The sequence below is a fragment of the Scomber japonicus genome, chromosome 23 (assembly GCF_027409825.1).
Source record: "Scomber japonicus isolate fScoJap1 chromosome 23, fScoJap1.pri, whole genome shotgun sequence".
Lineage (NCBI taxonomy): Eukaryota > Metazoa > Chordata > Actinopteri > Scombriformes > Scombridae > Scomber > Scomber japonicus.
In genome coordinates this window covers 4,800,587-4,827,825 of record NC_070600.1, presented here as the reverse complement: position 1 = coordinate 4,827,825, position 27,239 = coordinate 4,800,587, and the positions used below count along the sequence as shown (strand labels likewise).

Sequence of the window (27,239 nt, the reverse complement as noted above, 5' to 3'; positions counted from 1 at the left end):
GTCCGTTTCCGTGAGTGGTGGAAATGAACTGTTCATTAAGCTTAGTCCACAATTTAACATCAGCTAACTTTAGGCTAGTTACAATTAATGTCACCATAGAAAATACAGCGTGTTTGCATTTCACTCCTCTTAAAACAAACAAACAAAAAAAAAGCATTTCACTCTCTGAAATCATCTCTCAGATGACAAATAAGCAATGCAGCTAAACTTTTAGCCAGCTATTCATACTCAATTAGTTAATAATGAACCAGCTGTACTCCCAATTGAAGGAGAAGAGCAGCATTGAATGACACTTAATTGAAGGGGATCAGAAGGAATTTATTCATTATTATTGTTATAATAATAATAATAATAATTATTATTATTATTATCATTATTACAAAATAATTACAAATTTAATTATTTTCAATGATAAGATTTTGTAGTATACTTAGTTCAAAATGTCCTCCTGAATTTATTTTGTTACATTATAAAGAGAATATTTTTTATTTAATTTGTATTTATTTTATGTTATTCATTAATGTCAAGAATTTTACCTTTACCTGGCTGATTTAATTACCTTTAGACTATAAAAGACAGTCTCAAGCACATTAGTCCACCAATTTGAAGATCAGCAGTTTGATTCCCGACTCCTCCAGTCCACATGTTGATGTGTCCTTGGGCAAAATACTAAACCCTAAAATGGTCCTGTTGCTGTGCCAACGGTGTGTGAATGTGTATCAATGGTTAGTTTCCTTCTGATGAGTACTGGTTTGCACCCTGTGTGGTAGCTCCTGTCATCAGTGTATGAATGGGTGAATGTGACATGTAGTATAAAAGAGCTTTGAGTAGTCATAATGACTAGAAAAGTGCTATATAAGTACAGTCCATTTACCATTTACCATTACTTATATAGGGTAAGCTCATTGTCAGTAAATATTATACAGTCAGTGTTGGATTACAAGAGAGTTGCAAGTCTGCACAGGTAGAGTATTTGAAAGCTTTGAATGAGTCGGTTGGTTTCTGGAGGTGTGGTTATAGCAGATTTGCCTGCGCCTGGTCGTGGGGCCAAATGTGATATCTTTTCATGGAGGGGCCCCTGAGGATTCGTAGGAATCAGGAGATTTAGTGTGTGTAAGTCTTTTAGATGAATTAATGTATTGTTTAGTCTATAATATGTCATAACATGATGAAAAAAGTTCATCAGAAGTTCAAAGTGATGTCATCAAATGTCTTGTTGTCCAATCAATAGTCCACAACTAAAAGATGTTCAATTTATACAATGATATAAAACTGAGAAAAGCATCAAATGCTCATATTTGAAACCCTGATAAATGCCTTCACAGGCAGATTAACAGATTATTTTTATCATTAATTTTCTGTTTTTTTTCACCACTCCTCTGAATTCCCTCATTTCATGTCAGCTCTGCTCTGCTGTGTTCCCCTCAGGTTCAGAGAAGCTTCAGAGAAGAAGAAAAAGAAGAGGGAGGAAGTAATGTTCTCTCCTCTGCTCACTGTGACTGTGAGCTCAGTGAGGGTTTGAGGCCGGGACCATCCACTAGACTCTCCCAGAGCCCAAACACCAAGCAAGCTAAGCTCCCGCCTCGCCTCACTCTCCTCCGGCTGCTCCTCTCCTTTCCTCTCTGTTCCCCCCTGTGCCATGGCCTTCACCCTGTCAGAGATCATGGCAGTGAGGCGGCAGCAGTCTCAGGCTCAGTCGCACACCCAGCGAGGCAACAGGGCGGCGGTGGAAGTGGACGAGTACAGCACCAACCCCACTCAGGCCTTCACCTTCTACAACATCAATCAGGGACGCTTCCAGCCGCCCCACGTGCACATGTGAGTACATCCAACAGGCAGCATCATATTCTAGTTTGCATCTCCTCTCACTGTTTTCCTTTTCATTCATTCATTCATTCATTCATTCATTCATTCATTCATTTATTCACTCATTCATTCATTCATTCATTCATTCCTTGTTTCTCTCATCACTGGAAATCTATGACTTTTAAGTGAAGCAACCCTTTAACAAGATGAGACAGAAGAAGAATCTTTCATGTTCATTTGAGGAAAAAGAAAAAACTAATTCTTGGGATTTGCGTCAAAACAGTTCTGAAATGGATTTCTGAAAAGAGAAATATCATCAATGAAATATAAAAAGTTGCTTTAATGATGTAACTTTGATTTCCCCCCCCCCCCATGAGTCAGCACAAAACATTGTGAGACTTTGAATTTTGCTCCTCAGAAGTCCTTGAACTTGAAGAGTCTGGGAACTCCTGATCTCTTCTGTCTCCATGACCTTTTCTCAGACTCACTTTTAATTCTCTAAAACCAGTGAGATTAACACCAGGAATTCTCATATACTGGACTTTAATTTAACTTATCTGCATTTAATTTTAGACAGCTTTATGTAAGATACAGGCCTTTAATCCTAATCTCCTCTGTTTTATGAATATATTTTGTCATATTTTAGGAAGAAACCTCTTTTATTTTCTCAACTGCTCCTGTTTTCATTTGCTGAAAATACAAACTCAGCACTTCCTTCATGTTAACCTGTTGTCTTTTAGCACAAAAAAACCCATGAGACCACTGTCCTGTCATACTCACTGCTCTGCTGCTCTAACTTTCTCCTTTTTAACACAAACACTGTTCTCATTCACTCATCTATTGCACTCGGTCATACTGTGCTGTTTTCTTAATCATTTTAAAGCTGCCGTCATTAAAAAAGTCAAGAGCTCTTGCAGATGTCTCACATTAAAAGCCTTGTAGCAAAAGGAACATATTGTACTGCTGTGAGTGCTGAAAGGCTCTTAGTGTGAAACATATTGTATAGCTGCGGCAAAGTAGGGGAGATTGAAATGAATGAATGAAAACATTTAAAGCCAAAAGAGAAACTCAGAGCAGCAGAGTGGTAAGACATGTACTTTATACTGACTTTACCATGTGAGGAAAGAAGTATGAATGAAGTCTTTGACATCAACACAAAAACACAGAAGTCTCCTTAATTATTATGATCGGTTAAGGTTTGAATTATTTCTCCTTGAATTCTGAGAAACAAAGCGATATCTGAAATAAACAGTTAGACATTAAGCAGTGAAGTAATGAGGAGACAGGAATATAGGACTGTAGTGTATTTGTGCAAAAAAAGAAAAAACTTTTCAAAATCAAGAATTTATTAGCTATAGGCGTACAAAAGATAAAAATACTCAATATAACAACAGAGAAATTGAGATGTGAACAGAAGTAATAATCTTCTTCATGTTTTGGTTTCATTGGCAAACAGGCCACTGCCACTGAGAGGACTGGAGTGTAGAGCAGTAGATTAGCAGGCAACAAAGATGCCAATAACTCAATTCTCCAATTCTCTCTATCAGCCCTGTTTCTGTCAGGTACTTGATTAAGTGATTATATTTATCATAGGATTCTATTCCCTTTGATGCACCTCCAACAACCCTCCCCCCCTTCCCCCAATGACACAGCAGTACATGGTTCAGTCTGATGAGTTTGCTGCAGGATTTAAGAGTCCTCAACCCTTAGCCAGGAAGAGTCCACAGTAACCACGGTAACTCAAAGACAATGACAGAAATGACTCATTCTAAATCAAACAGTTAATTGGTTGGTGTGGTTGCCTACAAATGAAATGAACCTGTGTAGATAAACTAAAGTGGAGAGTGAGTTTATCACATGAAGCAGCATCTTTACTTTTACAGTGTTTTTTTTAGGACCCTACTTTGCGAAACCCAGTAGGAATGTCACAGTTTGAAAGCATTATTTAGTGCTGTTACACATTTAGATGTAAGACTGAGTTTGTTCCATTCTCTTCCATTTCCATACAGTCAACAGTGAAGCTCTCTCTGTGTTTTATTACTTTGTGACTCACACTTGTTTCTGGCTGTCCTACATGCGTGTGTATCTGCTTTCCCCACTTCCCCCTCATCTCTCTCTCTCTCTCTCTTGTGGTGCTGGGGTGCGCAGGAGGAGGAGGAAGAGGAGGAGGCAGGACTGGGTGTTACCGTACCTGGAGGAGAGCTCACTAAAGTGGGCCACGGTTATTCACCAGCTCCCCTCTTCCCCCTGGAGACCCTGCGGATGCGCACACTCGCCCCAAATCCCACAGGACCCCGCTTTTTTTTTTTTCTATATCTGCGCTTTATTCTTTCTCTATCTCTGCACATTTCTCTTTCTGTCTCTTCCTCTGCTCCGCTCTTTTTATTGTGGCCTCTCGCTCTCAGTTCTCGGCTACGTCTCTTGTTTCTTCCTCCGCCTCAGTCTGTGGGGATGATCTTCTGCCGGATACTAATTCAAACTTCTTTCACTGTCAGCCTCTCACCACAGAGACTCTGCATACAGCGCTGTGTCTTTTTCATCTTGTATTGTTTAAGCGCACCACCAGCCACAGTGACACCCCCCCCCCCCCCCCACCCCTTTTCCTCTCTTCATAAAACTTTCCTGTTCTTTTGTTCTTTCCCTCGGGTTCAGGGTGGACCCAATGCCCCACGACGCGCCCAAGCCGCCGGGCTACACTCGCTTCGTCTGCATCTCGGACACCCACTCCCGCACCGACGCCATCCAGATGCCGTACGGAGATGTGTTCATCCACGCAGGAGACTTCACCGAGCTGGGGCTGCCGTCAGAGGTCAAGAAGTTCAACGACTGGCTAGGTCAGCATCTCTCAAGTTGTATCTGAACAAGTCACAGGCCTGTTCTCTGTATCTGGGTCCCCTTGTAACAATCTCAGCACAAGGCTAAATTTACACACTCGCTGGGTGCACTGCTCAAAGTTTTTTTTTTTTTTTTTAAAGAAAACTCTAAAAAAAAAAAAAAAAAAAAGAAGCATCCTTTGAAGTTTCCCAGAATCTCAGCAGGCTCACTTTACAAAAATATTATTTTCATGGAAATTTTAAGAACCAGTGGTTTTGCGTGTCACTGAAAATTAAAATCTCCCCCATTTATTGCTGGCGATGTTTCGCAAGTACACTACAAGTTTAATTTCTTCTCTTCAGAATTGATGTGAATCCTCTCTTCCTCGTTAGTGAGTTCAAGGACGCAGTGAGAACATCAGAGATTTGAGTCAGGCTCTGAAATAGCAATTTTCTTAAACGTACAGATCCCCAGTCTGCTTATTGTTTGGCAAGAGAGCTCCTGAATGCAGCATTTAGAGCATTCCTTGAACACACCACAAGCGTTTTGAAACATTTTTCTCTGCATTACCACACAATGATAACTTTAACAAGAAAAAAAAAGCTGACTGATTGTTCATTGTGATGGACAGGAAGTCTTTAAATATTGATGTTCACAGGCGACAGAAATGAACTGCGTGAATTCAAACAGAAAGTCACGCCGCGCTTTTGGGAAACAGATCACAGTAATGTGAAGGAAGTTTATATGCGATTTGTGGTCAGCATGCAAAAAAAAAAAAAAAAAAAGCGTCAGTACGGTTTAAGTGTTTAGGGAGTCTGGTTTGTGTTAGTGACAGAGAGACTGCAGGTTCATATCTGTGGAGCTGAACACTGACAGCAGCAGACAGAAACAGCAAGAACGAACCACTGACACAAACCAGGCAGTGAAGTTCATCCTCAGGACACAGTACATGTTTCTTATTATCATTGTCATTTCATCATCTTTTTATTAACTTCCTGTGGAGATATGATGCTCTTATTAAATAAATGGGGAAAGTTTTTGTTCACATTGCCATCAACCTCTAACAATCCATGAAAAAGCTTATTTTTGATACTATTTATGGCTGTCGTTTTCTCCAGCAGTAGCCATAACTTAAGTTTTCATTGTTACTGTCCGTCATTCCCCCATGAAAATACATTCATACAGGACACGCACATCAAGAGCTCCGCCGTGGCTCTGCTCATGTGAGGCTCTGAAACGAATCTGTCCCTGAGCTGAGCCTGAGATACAAAACATTTAATGAACATGAACAAATTAAAAATAAACATTAACAATTCATGAACAATTGAACAGTAAGAGTGGAGGAGGCTGAGGAGGTGCACAGTTAAATTCAGTGTTGTTGTAGGCAGACTGAATGAGCAAGTGTTCATATAGAAGCTGGAAATACATGATTGGAGGTCGAAGGAGCATGTGACTATAACAGACTTTGGTGCTGTGAGGCTCTGCAGCTGGTGCAACAAAGCTCCACAGTGTGTGCAAACATTTAACTCAATGCAGAAAACAACAGCCAATGCTACTGTAGTGTTAAAAAACCATCTCAGACTACATTCTTGAGAAACTTATTATAGGTCTATTAAAGGTTAGTTTTTCCTTGCCGCTGTCGCCAAGTGCTGCTCATGGAGGAATGTTGGCTCTTTAAATTAAATTAAAGAGTATAGTCTAGACCTGCTGTATGTGAGAAGTGTCTTGAGATGACTTCTGTTGTGATTTGGTGCTATATAAATAAAATTGAAAGAGAAAATTGAAATGATATTTTCAACATATCTGACATATGTGTATGCTGATTACACAACAGATCAGTAATGGAGGTTTGGAGAAATGCAGAGTAATGCATAGACTGGGTGAATGTGATGAAAAACCCTCATGCATGTCTCATATTATCAACAATAGCCCAGTTTTACTGTATATGCATGGTCCAAGATGATGATGACAGAGAAATAGTAATGCATGGTAAAAGTAGCATATTGTCAATATTTTGTTTTTGTCAAACGTGTTCAGCTTAGGTAATGTTATTTTTTTTGTTTTTTTACCAGATATGGAGGGCACTATGATTAATCAGTGATAGAATAAAGGCAATAGGATTATTACTGATGGATCACAAGAAAATAGTTGTAGGTGGGCGGCCATCTGCCTGACCGCTTGGGTTGAGAGAGAAAGAAAGAGAGAGAGAGACACAGAGAGACAGCAACACTAATAATAATAATAACAATAATAATAATGATAGAGAAATCACTTATAATAATAGCAGCAGTGGTGGGCGTTAAACTGGACAGCAGTTGGTCTGCAGCCCAAAGTCACCTGTGAGACGAGGAAGCACAAAACTAAGATGCCAAGTTAGTAACATGCACTAATAGTACATTAATGTGTACAGATGGAGAGGATGAAGAGGATAGAGGAGCTCAGTGCATCATGGGAAGTCCCCAGACACTCTAGGGCTATAAGCAGCATAACTAGGGCCTGGTCCAAGGCCCCTAACTATAAGCTTTATCAAAAAGGAAAGTTTTGAGCCTGCTCTTAAACGTCGATGGCTCCAATAGAGAAAAGCCTGATAGCTCATTCTAATTTTGGAGACTGGAGGAACCACAAGTAGGTCTTCATTCTGGGAGCACAGTGTTCTAGTGGAGAAATAGGGTACTAGGAGCTCTTTAAGATAGGATGCTGCCTTACCATTAAGAGCTGTGAAAGTGAAGAGACGGATTTTAAAGGGGAGGCAGTGCAGTGAAGCTAAAATGAGAGAAATATCATCTCTTCTTGTAGTTTGTGTCAGTACTCGTGCAGCTACATTCTGGAATAGCTGGGGAGTTTTTAGAGATCTGTTACGGAAGCCTGATAATAATGAATAATCCAGCCTAGAAGTAATGAATGTGTGGACTAGTCTGTGTAATAGGATGTGATGTCAGTGGTATCAAATGCAGAGCTACAATCTATAGAGACAAGTACTGTACAGAGAGAAGTCCTTTGTCTGATCTAACTTTCACTCTCAGGTTTCAGTTAGACAAAATAAATATGATCAGATTAGATCAGATCATTTATTAATACAGCTGTAGATGACAGGGATCTAATGTTTAAGAGTCCATATTACATTCTCCTATATTGTTGTCCAATCAAAGTAGTTATGTTCATTTTTTAGTAGATTTTTAGATAGTCCTCTACACAGTTTGTCTGGGGGTTTTGGGTGGGTAACTGCTCTAATGGAAGCACAGAGAGGTGTGGAAGACTTGCAGCTCTGCCTTCTGCTCTCAACTCTGGGTTGTCATGGTTTTGGTCTTCTAATAAACCCCATCATATTTCTAGATGTGAGAACTGCTCCATCCACAGTGGGATGTTTGCCGTCTCTCCTAATCATACCAGGTCTTCCCCAGAAAGTCAGCCAGTTATTAATAAAGCCCACGTCATTTGCTGGACACCACCTCACTTTTTGCCCTTCTTCAAATTTGCAGTTTGTCCAGATTTAAGCAATATGCAGTCTTTATACAAGATGAAGGAAAAAGTAAGCCTGTGTTGTAAAATGTTGTGCTCCCTTTCCACAGAAACTACCAGCACAGAAAAGAGACTTACATTTATTTAACTGAAATGAGGACGATTGGAATAAAGCCATAAACTCAGTTCATTCTGTCTTTATCTGTAATCAGCTACGTGAAGCACTGTTAAAAGATTTTTCACTGGCTCCACTTTCCATCAATATTAAGCAAACTCATTCCCCAGGTTTGTCCATTATGCATAAACTATAAGTTACACACTGCCTCCTATATACATTGTTTTTGTTCTCCTCCTGTAATTAAATCTTTTTTGGGACGGCATCTCCGTGGAAATTAATTTAATCTTCCATCGGAATACAAACACTCATCCATCCCTTCTTCTTCTTTATGTTAATAAGGGGACATAAACCCAAAGAAAACTCAATTCAAACTTTTTGGGGAAACTTTTGTCACTGTCAAGTAAATGTATATTACTTAAATGGATTGAGCTCCCTACAGCTAATATGTGGTACAATGAAATACTTCGAATTCTTCCACTAGAAAGACAGTTTGCAGTCCTGAGTGGTAGAGAAAGGACTTTTAGAGTTTTACCACAGGTGCCTATCATATTTTCCTTTAGAAGTATCAGATTCTTAATTATTTATAAAAGAAGCTCAGTTGATTAATAAAGAATATAAGGATTTCTTGTCGAGTTAATTGGCTTTTCCTTTATTGTGTTCCTCTTTCCTTTCTTTTGTAGTATGGCGCTGTATCCTTTTGGAGCTAATTACTCTCTTTCCTTGAGCTTTGTGTTGCATTCAGGTGATTTATCATCTTGCATTGTAATTATTTGTGGTGTTGTAGATGTTGATTTGATGGGGGTGTTGAGGAATTAGTTATCAATATATTTTTGTTCAGTCTTATTCGTCACTAAGAGTCTAGCTGGATGGAGAGGAATGTCCACGTTTTTGGCTATTGTGCATGTTGAATCACTTTAATATAAATCAGTAATTAATAGCAGCACATCAGATATTCAGCCAACATTTCTCTATTGAAAACCATAAAGAGAAGGTTATGTAGTGTTGAAGAGAATTCTTTGCGGTACATATTTCTAAGTCGCTCCCTTCTGTCAAACAAAAGTGTGAGAGCTTCACCACCCGACTTTTTTTTTTTTTTTTTTTTTTTTTTACATTTGCAGCCTCCACTGGAAGCATGTTATCTCTTCACTGAGTCAGGAGCAAGTGTAAAGCCTTATCATCGCTACGTGATATCCGTTAGAAACCGCAACGTAGTGACCTCGTGCGGAGCCGAGCCACAGCAAAGGAACTGTTGATTTGGTGAATCTACAACGGGCCCGAGCAAGCAGAGCGGAGCCAGTCAGTTTTAGTTTTTTTTCCTTCACTATCGCTGCCATCGTCGTCATTGTCATCTTCATCATCAACACCGGCACAAACCTCCCCAGGAAAGGCATAAGCCTGTTAGCGGGTGCGCAGGGGCCTTTGTGTTGTTCTCTTTCACTGAGGGAGGGGAACGGAGAGTGGAGGAGATAAGGGGGGAGAACTTGTTGTCCTTCCCCTCCTCTTTTCTGTCTCTCTCTCTCTCTCTTACACACGCACACACACACACACACACACACACACACACACACACACACAAACATGCGAGCTGCAGGGAGCGTGAGCTGCAAATCCGCTAGCCCGCACTCCAGCAGCGAAAGAGGCAACGGGAGAGACGGGAAAAGAAAAGATAAACCGAGCCAAACGTGCCTGCTGCTGCCTCTGAAGTCAGTCTCTCCTCTCTCCATCCTTTCCTTCTCTCCTCTCCTCTCCTCTCCTCCACCGTTATTTCCTCCTCCTCCCCTCCTCCTCCTCCAACCCTGCCATCTTTTCCTCTTCCTTCTCGTCTGCTTGTATAAATATTTATAATCTGGCCCCCTATTCTTTCTCCGTCTTTCATTCCCCCTCTTTCTGTCTTCCTGTCACACACACACACACACACACACACACGCACACACACACACACCGTTCATTCTGTAGATGAATGTAACTCCTGCTGTTTAGTGTGTGCAGAGCAGATTTACAAGGAGATCAGGTTTAGCGTATTCATTTCGGAGGAGTCTCTGTGCAAACTGAGCCTCGGTCAGGTAACGCCATCTGCTCCCAAATTTTCCTGCTCTTTCATCCTTCCTCTAGTGGAGTCTCTTCTTCACTCTTTCTATCTATATCTTCCTCTTTCGCTCACACCCGTCTTTAGAGTTTGTCCGTTTCTAAAAAATCATCTCATATCTGGCTTTCCATTCAGAATTTCCCTTTTCCCCCCACTCTCATTCCACATTCAACAAATCTCTCTCCCATTTCAGCTCCTCTCTCTCTCTCGCTCGGTGGCAGCACTCCGCGATTCTTCTCTCAGCTCTTATTTTTAGCAGGAAGTCAGCCGGCTCTCTGGGGCGCACTGGCAGCCGCTCAAGGCTTTGTCAGGGACGGCGAGCGCTGCAGGAGAAAGGAGAAAAGAGGGGGAGAAGAGGAGAGGAGAAAAGGAGGGAGGACTGAGGAGGTTGGAGAAAGGAAGGAAGAAGAGTTTAAAAAAAGTGTGTAGATGACAGGGAAAGAATGGGGGGGGGGGGGGGGTGAAGGTCTCTCCTCAGAAGAAGTCTACCTTACCTGGGTAAACTCACAGCTCAGCCACTCTAGAGACAGATGCCAAACTTCTGCCCTCAGTTGTCATAGTGATGCATGTAGGTGCGATTGTCAGTCACTGTCTGAGGGCTGTGTGTGTGCGTGTGTGTGTGTGTGTATGCGTGTGTGTGTTTCCATCTTGCACAAGTCACTCTTGCAAGTCCTCTGCAGTTTGGTCTTTAATTAATTGTTGAATTTTATTTTATGTTTCGAACGTCGTCAACTAAACAGCATTTTTACTTTAATTTTTGCTGAAGTCATTAGATGATTCATTAATTAATAGATTTGAAATTAATCGTCAACAACAAATATTGTAATCCTTTATCAAGCAGCAGTATGAAAACTATGATTTCAGCTTTGAAAATGTGCATATTTGCTGTTTTTCTCAGTTATGGTGGCAAACTGATATCTTTGGGTTTTTTACTGTTGGTCAGACAAAACACACAATTAAAAAATACGTCCTTGTAATCTGGGAAAGTATGTCAGACATTTTTTACTAATCAATATTTCAAACAATCAGGAATTGAAGCCCCAAGAATCATTTACTGTAGCTCAGTTTCTATCACTTTTCCTGTTTAATTTAGTGTAAACAGCTCTGTGAACACTGGATGTTGTAGTTCTCTCTCCACCATTGTTGCTTATTCAATCAATCAATCAATCTTTATTTATATAGCACCAAATTACAACAAAAGTCATCTTAAGGCACTTTACACATAGAGCAGGTCTAGACAGTACTCTAAATTTGAATGAAAAAGACCCAACATTTCCACATGAGCAGCACTTAGTGACAGTGGCAGGGAAAAAGTGATTGTAGCACAGATGTCATTTTTATAGGTTTTATATAAGTGACATGTGAGAAAACAGCTAAATAACCAGATCAAGAAGATTTACACCTCCTTGTGGTCACATGACATGATTATAGTTTTATTCAGACATGACAGGACATTTATGAGATATAATGCTCGTTATAGAGAGGGAGGGAGCATAAAGGAAGAGAGAGAGATGGGTTTAAAAAGTTGTGATAGAGAGGAGGAACACAGGCTGCATCACTGATGGATTTTAAAACTTCTTTTGCTGTTGAATCTTTAATTAATAACTATCGGGGGGACGCTCACCCCTGATCTCAGTGAATCTACAGACACATTTTCACATCAATATCATTCAATGTAATTACAGAGTGAATTCTGCTGCCTGCTGCAAAAAGTCTCACATGCACAAATATTAAATGAGAGAATGTAAAGGTGGGACTCTGGTTTAATTCCTATCCCTCACATGCTGTATGTGAAGCGTGGCTGGATATTCATTTATTCAACAGTTGGCATGAATGGAAAATGGAAAGTACAGAGAGGGCATGTTGGTCAGATTATTAGTGTGGTTCTACAAGGTTTTTTTTATGGTCGTCTGCCCCGGTCGCACCGTCAGGGGAAAAATGTTTTTTATAGACCAGTCTGACATGAGAAGATCTGTCTCAATGCTTTCAAATTTTCCTAGTTTATAAATCCAATTTATTTTTAAAAGAGGTGATTGAGATATTAATGTAAATATATAACTGATAGAAAAACAATTAAGAGATGTATTTCTAGCTCTCTGCTTGTTATATTTTGAGCTGGTGCAGCTTCGAAGTTAATCTGACGGCATTCAGCTCAGACTTGTATAGTGTTGAAAATGATGCAGAAATATGACTAATTCTGATTGGTCATAACTTCACCCTCCTTTGGGTCAACAGGTGTGATCATGTGCTGCTGTTAGAAATGTTTTTTAATGGTTTCAAAAGTATCCTGACTAAATTGACATATACCAGTCTGTGATAATCCATCAATATATTTTCCTCTGACCTTACAAATGATCATTTCTGCCTGTATTAACTCAAAAATGAGGTATAATTTCGTTTAAATGAGCCCTATCGACCATCATTTCCAAAAATATGTGTAAAACCTGATGTAATAAGTTGGAATGAAATTGACTAAAAGTAGGTGATAATTTATACCTTATGCTTTATAAACAGTCAAACCACCTGGGTCCATTTTTACCCAGGATGACAAAAGTTGCATGGTTGGCGGGAAGACAACAGAAGCGTTACAAAAAAAAAAAAAAAAAAAAATCTCACATATACTCAAATATGCCCTGTGTTGGAGTGGCAAACCAGCAGCCCTCAGTTTAATTGGAGTAGAGCAGATAAAAGAACACAATGGTTACCTATCTCACCAGCACAGCACAAGGTAGAATAAACCCTGAAAAAAGAAGTGCACACTTGATGTTAATGATTACATGCCTCTAGCAAGTTTCGTAAGTCCACTAATTGATTTGCATACTATATGGAAATTAATGTAAACCAGTGGTGGCATGAAATCAAAGGTAAAATACATAATACTTTATGCAATCCCATAATGCTAGTTCAAGAAAAGTTTCTTGTGAGACTAGTAGAAGCAGGTATACAGTGATGGGGGTTGGACAACACAGTGGGCCACTGACATAACACTCACATGGATGCTGTTATTAAGCCTGTTGTGTTGACAGCTTTAAAAGTGTGCTTGGTCAGAGAACGTTTGATATAACTGCATAACATCTAAGATAGGTTAAGATAGATATAGATATGACTAGTCCATGACATTATATTTATACAGCTTAACAAGTCAGCTGTGGCAGTTTATCCTAGCAGATACAATGCTGACATAAGGCCTGGTTGAGTCACGAGTATCTGCCCTTTGCTTGGGTGAGAGTAGGATTGAAAGTCAGCTCAATGGTAGGTTGGATCAGGGTTAGAGAACAGTGTCGCCTGTCATGGGCCCCAGTATATTTATGACGACATAGCCTGATGCCCACCACTATGATAGGTCAAAACATCATTTGTTGGAGCGCATGCCACATACCCATAACATCCCTGGTTCGAGTCAAAGGAGACCTTTGTTGCATGTCATAGCAGTTTCTCTCTCTGCTGCCAACTGTCCAATAAATGACCAAAAGACAATAAAAGCCCCCCCAAAAAAACATCAGTGCTGGGCTTCCATTGGAATGCTCATCCACTTTTTGGTGCACCGTGTATTGATAATCAGTACATCCTATAAAAACACTTCCAAACAAACTAGACAGTGTTTCCTGTGGTGGTTCTCTGAACATACCCAGCTGTTTATTCATTCTCAGTTCATGCATGTAGGTATGTATATATATATATATATATATATATATATATATATATACATATATGTATATATATATATATGTGTGTGTGTGTGTGTGCAAGGTGAATGCTCATTTCCTGACGAGCTCATTGTGTAGCCTGATGAGCCCTGATAGTTTAAGCAAAAGCCTCCGCTTTGCGAGCGCCGGATTGCCAGTGATGGAGGCTGATTACGCAGGACAGGTGAGAGGAGGCACAGAAAAGAGAGACTCGGAAAGAGGAAGGGAGGGGGGGAGGAAGGGTTAGTGAGGGCGAGAGGCAGAGCCCGAGCTTGTGAGCAGCAGCACTTGAGTCCAATTGTCTCCAATAATGGCCTCTTTGATCAGGCTTTCAGCACACACCCGCGCTGCAAGCACGCACACGCCAGCAACCGTCCATGTGGATTTCGTAAGCCGAGGCAACGCTTCTCTGAACGTTTGCGTGTTTGTTTATGCGCCTTGTCCTCGCTTTAGACTTGAGTGGCGTCTTTATTTATGCCATGTGATGCCGTGAACTGGCAGAGCGGAGTGGGGAATATACTGCAGTGAATGTTGTGTTTAAATATGGATCTCATGCTTCTGAGTCAGCTCGGGGTCAAGAGTGGAGCAGTTTTAATTCTTAAAGGCTTTGTTCTCTTGCTCTTTCCTTCAGTCTGTCTCTCCTTCTGTCTCAGTTTAGTTCAGTGGCTGCTTTACATTTCTTCCTAACTGGACGCAATGCGAATATGCCAACATCAGCTTTTCCCAGTGAAGATGTCCTAACCTTCTCTGTGTGTTCGCAAACAGGCTAACGTGTCGCTAGTTTGAAAAATCAGCCTGGTTTCATATACTTTCTCCACCTCAAACTTATTTTCATTGGTAAAATTGACACTGACGTCATTGATTTCCCCTCCAGTGAGTAGTCAACAGGGACAAAGATAGATAATGACGGAACGGTGGCAGCAGTGTGGCATTTCATTGGAAGAAGATGAAACACAACGACGGCTTCATGGGAGTGTTGTTCTCTTTATTGTCTATTTTGACAACAGAGCAACACAGTTATCTACCACCTTTTTTTGATGAAACTGTTGTAATCTGGTTGCAATACACTACATTTCAGGAAACAGAAATAGTATACTGTTTCCTCTTTGCTGTCTTTTTATGGCTGACTTGCTTGTCTGTCCTTCGCACATGTCCAGTTGGTGGAGAATCACCGTTTTGAGCATTTGAATGACATGGAGGTATTTGCAGAAACGAGCCGAAACTTGCTTATTGTAGAAATATTCTTAAGAAATAAATGGCCATCAAAACAGATTGATTTAATTAATTTCTTAGAGCTCATGGCAGAGGAACACCACAAGAAGCTGAAAACAATATTAGAAAGTCGCTAATGTGGACATGCTAGCTAACAGTTGTGTATTCAACTTAGCGCGGTGTAATATATTGATATTATATTGATATCGTGATCCACAATCCCCCTAGTCATTTTATCCACATTACTGATGATTTATTTATCAAAAATCTCATTGTGTAAATATTTTATGAAAGCACCGATCATTCCTACAATATTGTCACAATGTCGATATCAAGTTATTTGGTCAAAAATATTGTGATATTTAATTCTGCTCATATCACCCAGCCCTAATTCCACATCCAGCTGACACAGAGCAACATTAGCATTCATTTTGTGTTTCTGTTCTTAAAGCTCTGTTTGGTTCCCAGCCAACTCTCTACCAAATTGTCTGCCTACTTAGTTGCTAAATGTTCCACTATGTTCACCAGTTAGTTGCTAACATTGTATCCTTGTTGTTTGCATTTGGAGGAGCCTGTACTTCCAAGAAAAATGACCCCATAAGTCATAAATTCAGTTGCAAAAAAGCGACTTATAGTAACATTGGAGTGGCAGACGCCATCTAGTGGCGGTAGAAATATAACCTGGAGAAATGACGCAGTTCTGATGATGTCTAAGGTGACTTCTATATTAGTAGGAAGTGAGTTGGGTTAGTTAGATGGCTTATTCCTGTTTCAAATGTTGTTCACTTCCAATGTTCAACTGCTAGTTGGGACAGTTTTTTTAAACATGTTTAAGTGGTGTTTACTGTTGTCATGACGGTAAAAGTTATCTAACGTTAAGGAAGACAAGTGAACATTTTTAAGTGAAAATTTTAATGCAAACCATGCTTCCCCTTACCTCAACCAAGTGGTTTTTGTTCCTAAATCTAACCAGACCTTTACCATAGTGCTGTCACATCATAAAGCATCATCATTCTTTAACAGTCATTTGTACCAGTTTTGGAAAGCAGCATATTACACTCCAATGGTTCGTTCTGAAAACACAGTAGGTGTACTAACAGCCTTTCTCACTAAAAATGAGGTTGATTAGAGTGAGAAGTTTGGTAACTGAAAAACAAAAAATGAGCTAAAAGAGGCTAAAAAGCTCTTGTGTTAATATAAAAATGTATACAAATATGAATCAGAGCAGCTTCAACTGTGTTTTGTCATATGAAGCAGTAGCTAGGAATAAAGTAACCCCGCATTTTGCTGTAGTATTGAGTATTTTTCTTTACTGATCTCCTAATATTCAATATTCCACAGCTCTTAAGGTTGTGAGGTCTGCAGCCTTTACCATCTCTGCTACAACTCTTTATTTAGCACCGCTCGACTCTATTCCCCTTTACTGCTGAATAATAGATAAGTGACGACCATGATGCGATTGCCACGTAGGCACTTTAAATGGGAGTGTGTGTTTTTTCCCCTTCACCCAGGAGAGGGAGAGTGTGTCTCTGCCTCTGCACCATGTGTGTATGCTTTCTACCGCACCGTCTCCATCCTCTGTCAGGTGTTGCACCCCTCTCCTCCCTCCACCTCCCCTTTTGGACTTCCTCTTCACCTCTTCACCTCCTCAGCCTCCCTCGTTCTCCTCCCAAGCTCTCTCTCCCTTTACTCAGTAACAGCGAGGTCATTAAACTTTCATGACTGCTGTCTTTTTCTGGCCCGCTCTCCTTCACTCCCGCTCTCACTTACTGCCTCCTTATTTCCTCACTCCTTCCCTCTCTCCAATTTTCTTTCCTCCCTCCTCTTCTGCTTTCTTTATTCTCCTTCCTCTTACTTGTCTATCCTTCTTTCCCCAAGCCTCAATTTCTCCTCCTCCTCATTCTCGTCCCCTCTCAACTTTCCTTCCGCTCCTCTTCTTTCTTATGTTTACCCAGCAGTGAGTGCTGCAGGAGGAGAGCATAACGAGGAGGTTTGACACCCCTTTAAGGTTTTTAACATTGGGAAACTCAACAGAATTTCAAGTGACTGTAAATTTAAGCTAACCATTTCCCCATCTGTCCCTCACTGCTTTTGTGTCTCCTATTTGCACACTTGAAAGACTACGTTCTCTGTGTATGTGTGTGTGTGCGCGCATGTGTGTGCAGGAGCGAGGGAAGATGGGATGTAAAAATGGTCTCAGAAACATTGCCACTTTGTATTTCAAACAGGTTCTCCCCTCCTCCCCCACTTCAAAAAACATTTGGAAAAGTGTAAAGCCTCTGTGGATATCGCTTCTGAAATGATGGAAGTCCTCCTCATAATTTCCCCTTTTCTTTCTCTCTCTGTCTCAAATTTGTTTTCTGGGTCAACGTCGGTGCTTGTAATTCACTGCATGTAAACCGTTGCTGACTCTGCGTTAGCCGGCAGTAAACAAACTGAGGGCGACAACAAAGAGCAGAGGGGAGTCAGATGTGCATCGGTCGTCGTGTGTTACAGCTGCAGGCATCAAACGCGTTACTGTCCCCAACGTTCAGCCACCAGCACTGCGACAGTGTCTGCAGCCTCACTGCCTTAAAGACTGCAAACAGAAAGGAAACCAGAGCAAGATAGCACCAACTTTATCTGCTCCTCATAAAAATGCAAATATCCAGAGGTGGAGCAACTGAGCAGAGGAGTTAAAGTTAAAGTTGGGGAACTTGTAAGAAAGAAATTAGAAAAAGGAATGATCAAAATTGGAGCAACAGAAGCCTTAAAGGCCTTTGTATTGGCTAAGCTCCAAAAACGCTGGATCCTACATTTCCAATAATGCCACCAAAACCATCCTTTCTTGAGCGCCTACCTGGTAAACAAGCATGGCTCTAATTAGTTACACAGGCTCTCTTATAAATGTGTAGTCTCCAAGCCCAACTCAAAATAGCTCTGATGACATCATCCAGGTTATTTTCTTAGGTTTGAGACATAAATGACATTATACAACTCGCAGGTTCAGTAAAACTAACCATGACATTTGGTGGTTTTAAGAAAGTCTTAAACCTGTTTTACACTACACGAACTTACCAAACTATAAGTGTAAAGTATAATAGTGGTAGCAGTACCATCAATCATGATTGGTCAAGCAAATGTGCCATCACATCCAACAAGGACAACACACACAGAACAACGAGCTTACTTTGAATTTTAATACAGTATCTATCAACCTAATGTGCATCAACGACGACTCTTATTTTTTGCACCAGAACAGAGACAAACACAATTTGGCCAAACAGTGAAGATGTAACTCAGATAACAACATATGGGATACTTCATGTTGCGCACAGATATATTTGAACTCCACAGGGAAAATCGTGGGTGGGAAAAACAATGATTCACATAAGAATCACAACTCGTAGCTCTATAGGAAGTTCAAACACTTACTTTTTGTTTCATATTGTACAGTAGTTCAGTGGAAAAATGACACTGGTCAGTGGTTTGGCAGTGAATTGGAACAGGGGACTCAATAAGGTTGGGCAATATGACCAAAATCTCATATCCCAATATAGATCATTTCATATCCCAATAATGATATCTATCACGATATAGCGCATCTTAATTTATTGAATAAATACTTGGTCCATCCAAGAAACACTACCGTAAAGAGTGTGATATGAATGTGTCACACATTATATATGGTCATATCACATAGCCTAGGCCTCTATAGTATCTATCCTTTTCTACTCGACACCCACACACAAAGAATTTGAATTTAGACTTGATTGTTTTACCATCATCACATGGCAGTGTGATAATAAATGGACTGTACTTATATAGCACTCAAAGCGCTTTTACACTACATGTCATTCACCCATTCACACACATTCATACACTGATGGCAGGAACTACCACGCAGGGTGCCAACCTGCTCATCAGAGGGAAACTAGCCATTCATACACATTCATACACCGTTGGCACAGCAACGGGAGCAATTTGGGGTTAAGTGTCTTGCCCAAGGACACATGGACAGATGGACTGGGGGAGCTGGGAAACGAACCGCCAATCTTCTGATTGGTGGACGACCACTCTACCTCCTGAGCCACAGCCGCTCAGGAGCCATCTTGAAAAGTCTCCTATGGTGGTGGTGACTTTGGACCTTGACTATACCCAATCAGCACCGAGTCAACCATTTTTTGGGGCCACACGGACTCGTTTTGTCCCCTGTAAAAGTCCTGTGAGATTCTCCTTCAGGGGTGGTTCCTGCCATGGAGACATGTGCCCTGTAAAATGACCCCAAATTTCCTGCAGTGAAAACGGCCCTAGAGACAAGAGTTCCCAGTGAAGCTCCGAATTAGTGACTTCATGTGTATCACAGCAGACACGTGACTTTATACAACCTCCACATGCTCAGATACTTCAATATTGAATGTCAGAGCACCCTTGGGCATAGCGACTTGGAACCGGCTCTGCTCACAGCTGCAGCACTGTACGATCATTTTACGACAAGAACATAAAGGTGCATTCTGTAAATTAACACCACGAGTTTGTAGTGTAACATCAGCTAAAATGTGGCTTCAGTAGCAATCTGTTTTTAAAAAAAAAGACATGGGGGGACAGATGGCAAGTGGCCAGTTGTTTAATTCATCAGCATTCATCAGAAAAAGCCCACTTCGCCCGCTCTGAAAGTTTGCAGCTTAATCTTCAGCCACATTATCCTGGAGGCGACGTCGTCACAGCGAACGTGGAAGCGGAGCAGACAGGATGAAAGAGACAGAGATGGAGTGTAGGAAGAGAGAAAGCGAAGAGAAGAGACCACCTACGAGGCCCGCTTGATGATGCGCTGTATCTGTCTTTGTCACCGCTTCTGTGCATGTGTGTGTGTGTGTTATGTCTTTACATTTGTGTGCGTGTGTGTGTGTGTAATGCATTATGCTCAGAGAGGACATTGTGAAGTGTGAGGAGGTGCTGCTGTACTCAGATAAAATGTGTGTTTTGGATGCGCGGCTCAGTAGGTGGTGTTTGTGTACGCCGTCTCATAATTGCTGGCTGCCTTTGTTTTGCCTCTGCTCGTGTGATTGTGTGTGTGTGTGTGCGTACGTGTTTGCGTGTGTGGGCGGCGAGTTAAATGAAACGAGCGAGTATTAAGTTTAAGCCGAGGTGGGAAGGCGCAAGTCTCGCTGCTTCTCTTCCCCTTCCATCATCCACCTTGTTGCGCGTCTATCTCTCACTCACCTCTCTCCCTCTTCTCTTCCTCCCCTCTTTCATGTGACATATTACATTTCTTCCCTCGCATCCAGTCGTCCCCCTCTGTCTCTGACGTGTACACACACACACATGCACACACATGCTGTAAAGGAATTACGACTGATCCGAGCTGAGTCTTTAGCTTGTCTGTCTTTGAACATCAGTGCCGTAGCTTTTGAAGCTTCTCTTTGAATTACTGCATTTCTGTTTATGCGTGCGCAGATAAAGGCCAACTAAAGCTGCACTATTCAGCTGTAATCTCACTATACTATACATAAAGATGACATACATAAGCTGCGTTGTGTATTCATATAAACAAGCATGTGTTCTATAGGACACTCTCAGACACACACAGTTAGGAATTAAAGAATAATTAAATTTTATCATAACTTTGGTCTTCTTTGGTCATCCTTCTGTTGCTATAATGAAGCAGTCAGACAATCAAACAGACTTAGCTGAACTTGTGTGTTGTTTATTGCTATATCTGAGTTTTTTTAAAATTGGATATTATTCCAAAACAGATAGAATATAGATATTGAATAACTTATAAATGACTGCATTGTTAAAGATTCAACCAGTAGTTCTCAGACATTTAGGCTTTTGGCTCCTTACTGTACAAATAATCAGTGTGTATTTGTTGCTCCTTGTCAGCAGATCAGTTAAAGAGACAGTTGTAACCTTTAAACTAATCCCATCATTTTAATGTATTTTTTTTAATGATGATCGTTCTTTCAATTTTTTAATAATTGGCACCCGTAGTGGTCACACACTGGCTCCGCAGCATCCAGTCTGTAGCTCTTCAACATGCAGTCAGCAGCTGGATAACAAGATGCGTTGAGTCCAGTGTGGAGGTCAGTGATGATGAACACATCAGGAAGAGAAGGGAGTCTTTTATGATAAATGTAGATACTTCTGTGATGTACTCTATGTACAAACAATGTGCTCTATGTGCCTCTGCCTGTGTGAGCGTGATGTCACAGAACTTGCCTTCATATAAAGCCTCAGTGAGTGTCGTCTCCACCTCATCAAGTCCTCTCTTGGACAGATGTTTCTTGCATCCTCCACCGCATCAGTCCGTCTTTTTTCACCTCATTTATCAACGCCATCACAACTATTAGGCTTTTAAAGAACTTCAGACACTCAGCTGCTGTCACATTGTGCTGTATTATGTAGCTAAAGCCACCTAAACAACAACGTCATGCGCGTAAAATGTAGGACAAGACAAGACAAGACTAGATAATAGTTAATTAATATGTGTGTCGCCACCAACTGGACAGCAGTGTGAATAACTTAAAGTTCCGGTTGTTCATCCTCAATGTAATCTGTCAACATGACGGATGGCCTTCAGAATTTTCTGTCATTGTTTAAAAAATTCAGTCAATGATGGAAAATGTTGCTTTAACGCAACCTCTGTATTAAACATATTTAATATATCAATCACAGGGTCAGACTTTCTGAAAACAGTGTTTTTACTACTTATATACATAAGCACATTTCACTGATAATACTTATGTACTTGAATTAAGATTTGAAATGCTGGACTTCTGTTTGTAGTGAAGTTTTGTTTAGTTTTTTTTTCATATTGTGGTATAGCCACTTCTATTTACATAAAGGGTATTTTCCCACATTGTACTGCAGTGTATGTGTCCTCACATGTGCTGACAATATGTGCATACTGCTCTGCATTTTGGACTTCAGACTGTACGTCCACATGAAGCTTCACACAGATCCTCACAAACTGGACACACAAACATTCCAGGTATAATTTGAGCTTCTTTCGGTTGATGGATTTGATGAAAGGTTTATGTTTTATTATGGTTGAATACAGGAGTGACAACAGAGCTATAGCACGAGCAGGGTTGCCAGCTCTCACACTCTCAGGCTCTGCCTCATGCTCTCACACCAACCAAAACAAATCTGTTGTCAAATAAGAGGAAGCCACAAAGCCGCTCCTTGATGAGTAATACAGCTACATAAGTATGCTTCCTCCGCACACTACATCTAAATGTCAGGCTTCTCTCCACATTTCACCACTGATATTGGTCCATCAACATTCCAGCAAGGGCAAAACACACTATTTCCATGTATTTAGTTGGCAGAGACACACACACAGACCCTCTCATCATAAACACCCTTTTATGTGTAATGAGCTTCAATTGTTTCACTTGGTTTTATGATTTCACGCCTATTAGAGATTTAATGTCCATGAAAATACAACTTTTAACACGGCTGAAGCAAGAAAGAGTGTCATTGACTGTTATTCTGGGTTTGGACAAAACATCAGTCTGCCTTCTAACATTGTGTAAGTGACCCACAGCTGTTTTGTATGCAGGATTCTTTTCTTTCAGTTGATTAAAGACCTATAACCATCCCACAGCAGCAGGAACAATATGTACCTCTCCAAAAGTAGAAGAGAAAAAAAACCAAAAAAACCCCAGCAAACTTTCTCTATTCTCTTTTCCTCTCAATACTGTCAGCTGACACACAGCTGTGTTGATGGAACAAAGCTCCAGGTGTGGTCTGATGACTTTGTCGAACAAAAGAAGCAACTCTTTTATTCCCTTTTCTCGCTTTTTAACAATTAAAAAACAAAAAAAAACAAAAAACTGCTGCGGCCGACACAAATAGGATTCACGTCGCAATAAACTGCACATTTTTTCACCACTTTAATTTTAGCTGAAAGTTTTGGCTTGTGCCTCCTGCACACATGCACTCGCTCACACCGACACACACACTGGTATTAATTTAATCGTTTTGTGTTGGCACCAAAATATTTGGCGACTATTTTCTGCAACTGCAAACACACACTCATAGACTTTATAGACAAACACATACACATACTTTGGTATTAAGTTATTTGCCAGGATGTTTTGGCTACTAGTTTTTTGGTATCTATGCACACACACACACACACACACACACACACACACACACACACACACACACACACACACACACACAGGAATTAACTTTGTCTTGGCAGGCAGGAAATTTCTGGCTTTTTTTTCTTTTCTGGGTTCTGCAAGCACACAAACACACACATACATGAGCGCGTGCACACACATGCACACACACAATGGGCAGTAATCCCCCTGTACATGCCAGAGCTTTGGGCAGAGCAGGGATTTTCCTCTTCAAAGAGCAGACCACCCATCGCAGCGTCGGAACAATGGTGGCCGAACTCCGGAAGATTTCCTGTGGCGGCGGTGGGAGTCCACACACACACACATACACACACACACACAGATCGCCTGTGTCATATGCATACACACGTGAAGATACACAAACATTATGGTAATGCACAGACACACAGGATCATGTACATACCTGCAGGCTGTTCATGGCACACATATACAGACACACACACACACACACACACACATACACAAGCCGTCTTGTGGAGCTCATGGGAGGTTTCTGTGTTGGTAACAGACAGACAGACAGATCAGGGGTGCAGGCGTCTGACAAAAGAGCAAAGACACTGAGTGAGAAGGGATTGAAAGAGAACCAGAGAGGAATAAAGGGATGAAGGGACAGAAGGAAAGACTGAAGTCCAGCTGTTTCCATTCCCGACTGCAACCCCGCTTTCAGCCAGCGCTCTGTCCCCATGTTTTCTTCATATCTCTCCTCTCCCCTCTTGCTCGCTTGCTTAATTTGTTTCTTTTTCTTTTTTTTTAATTTTTGATGCGGCGGAACACGAGGCGGCAGTCGGCCCAAACTGATTCCCTCACAGGCAAAATTAAAACTATTTGTTGCTTAAAAGCAGCCTTTTGAATTCAAAGACAAAAGATGGCGGGGACGACAAAGAGAAGCCCGTGTGTTGTGGGGGAACGTCTCCCCAAATGTTTAGATGCACCCCCCCCCCCCCCCCCACAAACACACACACACTCACACAAATCTGAACCTATTTTCCACACATACACTTACATACACACTTCCACCCACCATTCCGTCCTCCATCCTTTTCTTCTCTCTCTTTTGTCACAAAAGCAACAAATTCATTCTTATTTGATGGAGAAATTGTCTTTTTGTGATTGATTTGTTCTTTGTGAACGTGCACAATACGAGACTGTGCTGTTGAATAGTGATTTCTTTCTCTTTTTGTTATTTTTTTTATAAATAATATTTATATTGACGGCAGGGTGGCTGGAACAGAGAATTCCTACAATGAACACATTCCTCCATGTGACGTTCAGCTAGTTGGTATTCACACCTTGTACATTTAGCAGCTTTTTCAACAAGAAACTTTCAAAAAAAAAAATCATCCATGAAATTGAAATTTAATTTTGTTAAGTAAGAGTGTGTTTGTGTTTGTGTGCGTGTGTGTGGTCTGACTTATACTACTTTTGGGGACACATTTCAGACTTCAGACCAGTCAATTGGGGACAACTTGGGCACAGGAGTTGGTTTTTGGGTCAGTGGTTAAGGTTAGGGTAAGGCAAGTGACCTAAGTAAACCTGTGTGTGTGTGTGTGTGTGTGTGTGTGTGTGTGTGTGTGTGTGTGTGTGTGTGTGTGTTGTTTACACATGTTGTGGGGACGTGCCTCCCTTATGGGGACAAAAAGCAAGCCCCTTTAAAATAAATACAGTAATTCATTTTAGGGTGCAGACTTGATTTAAAGTTAAGGTAAGTTTTGGGTTGCGTCAAGGTTAATGTAAGGTTAGTTTTAGGCATAGTTAGGATATGTCTCCAGGAAATGAATATCAGTCAATGTAATGTCCTCTGAAGGGGAAAAGTAACTGTGTGTGTGTGTGTGTACGGGTATGTGTGTGTGTGTGTGTGTGTGTGTGTGTGTGTGTGTGTGTGTGTGTGTGTCCAGCTGGTGGAGTTTTATATTTCTCCAGTGATTTATTTCTCTCAGTTTACAGTTGGCCGTCAAACTTCATGGGTGAAAAACTGCTCACGTTGCAGAATTTCTGAGGAGACACAGATAGTGTTTATTTGTTCAAAAATTTATGAGCGTCTTGTTCCCTCGCTGTCATTGCCTTGTTGCCTTGCTGTCTGTTTTTCTCAGGCTTACAAACACACACACACACACCCACACACTCTCTCTCACACACACACACACACACACACACACACACACACACACACACACACACACATATAGCCATTTCCCTTACTTATTTTTGATGTTTGCATTTTAGACTTTCAGCTGATGATCTCATCCCAAGCAGCTTTCCCTGCTGCTCAACGTCCCTCTCCATTCTTTGCTGTCCTTTGAAGATTACCTTTGATTTATTATGTTTCTGTAATTATATTTGCAGATGAACTTAGACACTTGTGATACTGTTAGATGTAAAGCCTCACACCTCTGAGACAGCAGCCATGATCTGCTGTAGAGTGAAATAATAAGTTTTAGAGCTCAAAAACTTAACTAGAAGGCTCCTTTTTGACCTTACTTCATTCACTTTTCATATATGCATTCTTTCTATGCATGCAGTCTCAGGTCGGTCCATTTTTCATCTATCACTTCACACTCTGCTGCAGTCTTCAAAGGCTGAAACAACAAGCGAGTCTCCAGGTAGATGCCGCTCCCAAGCAGCTACTTGGCTTCTTTCCTGGTGAGCTTTTCTTCTAGAAACTATCACAGTCATCATTAAGGCTGCAGAGAAAATATGTGTTGTCTGAAAAGTTTCTTGTATTTTGTGAGGGAGTGTGAGATGCAATAAACCCGAATACTGTTAGAAACATTTATATGGGGTTATGAATAGGTTTCTCATGTTCCATGTAAACACCGTATTCTCAGTATGTTAAAAACCAGAATAAGGTGACTGACTGGTGTGCACAAAAAGGCTCAAATTGTGACATAATCACAGACAGTTCTATAAGCTTTTTTTTGCCTTATTTTTGCCCACAAATCTACATTTGGTTGTGTCTCAGTACTCTCATTAACCTTGTTTTCAACACTACCTACCCAGTACCAAACTACAGACAGTCCAGTTAGTTAATAGCTTGTGAACATAGTGGAGCATTTAGCAGCCAGATAATTTGAGTTGGGGAAGACCAAAACAGAGCCAAAATGAAAGTGAATATTGTACTTACATTCATTAGGCAAAGACACAAACACGACTCCAATGAAATGCTAATATTGCTTTGTCTCTGATGGATGTGTAAATGTTTGCTAACACACTAGCCATAAGATGTACACTGTGTCTCAAATAACATGCTTCTGTTAGTACACATCTGCTAGTACACTGTGTACACTATGTACTTAGTTGCATAGTGCGCACATTTCGACAGGTTAATGTTGTATAAAATCAAAGACTGCTGTTGCGCATTTACTGGAAATGACGATTAGCTAGTTAGCAAGCTAATTAGCAAGCTAGCCAAGAAACCTACTGATGGCTTACATGTGACAACAGTATAGCGGTCATAACAACGTCCTCAGCCTCCTTCCTGTTTGAAAAGTGATCCCTCCCCTTCCACTATGTAGAAGGTGACTGTTGAGGGTGAGACGTGTCTATAGTTCCACACTCAACTTTTTGACTGTTTTGAGTGCACAATTTGGGTACTCATAGTACACTGTATTTTTCCGTACTCCTCAGTGTGAACGCAGCAGGTTATATAAAGGGATAATGTGTCAATGTTGTGCTTTCAGTCTGTTCTGCTGTCATCAATCATCTTGAACTTATGAATGTTTAATAATAAGAATATGTGATATATCCAGTATGCACTTAATTCTGTCCTGACTCACCAACAACACTATGTACAAATAGATTAAGACCAGCTTATTGAACAATGAATTCGGGATAACTCAAACATTTTTGCCAAAAGTCACACAAACACTTCTTTGTGCTGCGTATGTCAGATGCCTCCAGCTGCTTTACAATAAAAAAACCTT

At 40.8% G+C, this 27,239-nt stretch overlaps 1 protein-coding gene across 1 annotated transcript in view; it reads left to right on the top strand.

Moving 5' to 3' along the window:
* Positions 1–1,639: 1,639 nt before the first annotated feature.
* mpped1 (metallophosphoesterase domain containing 1) overlaps positions 1,640–27,239 on the top strand; it is a 79,427-nt gene continuing 53,827 nt past the window's right edge. Inside the window, exons 1-2 of the mRNA XM_053313989.1 lie at positions 1,640–1,818; positions 4,459–4,640. Of these exons, the coding sequence (XP_053169964.1) occupies positions 1,640–1,818; positions 4,459–4,640 (361 nt within the window). The remainder of the gene's footprint in view (positions 1,819–4,458; positions 4,641–27,239) is intronic.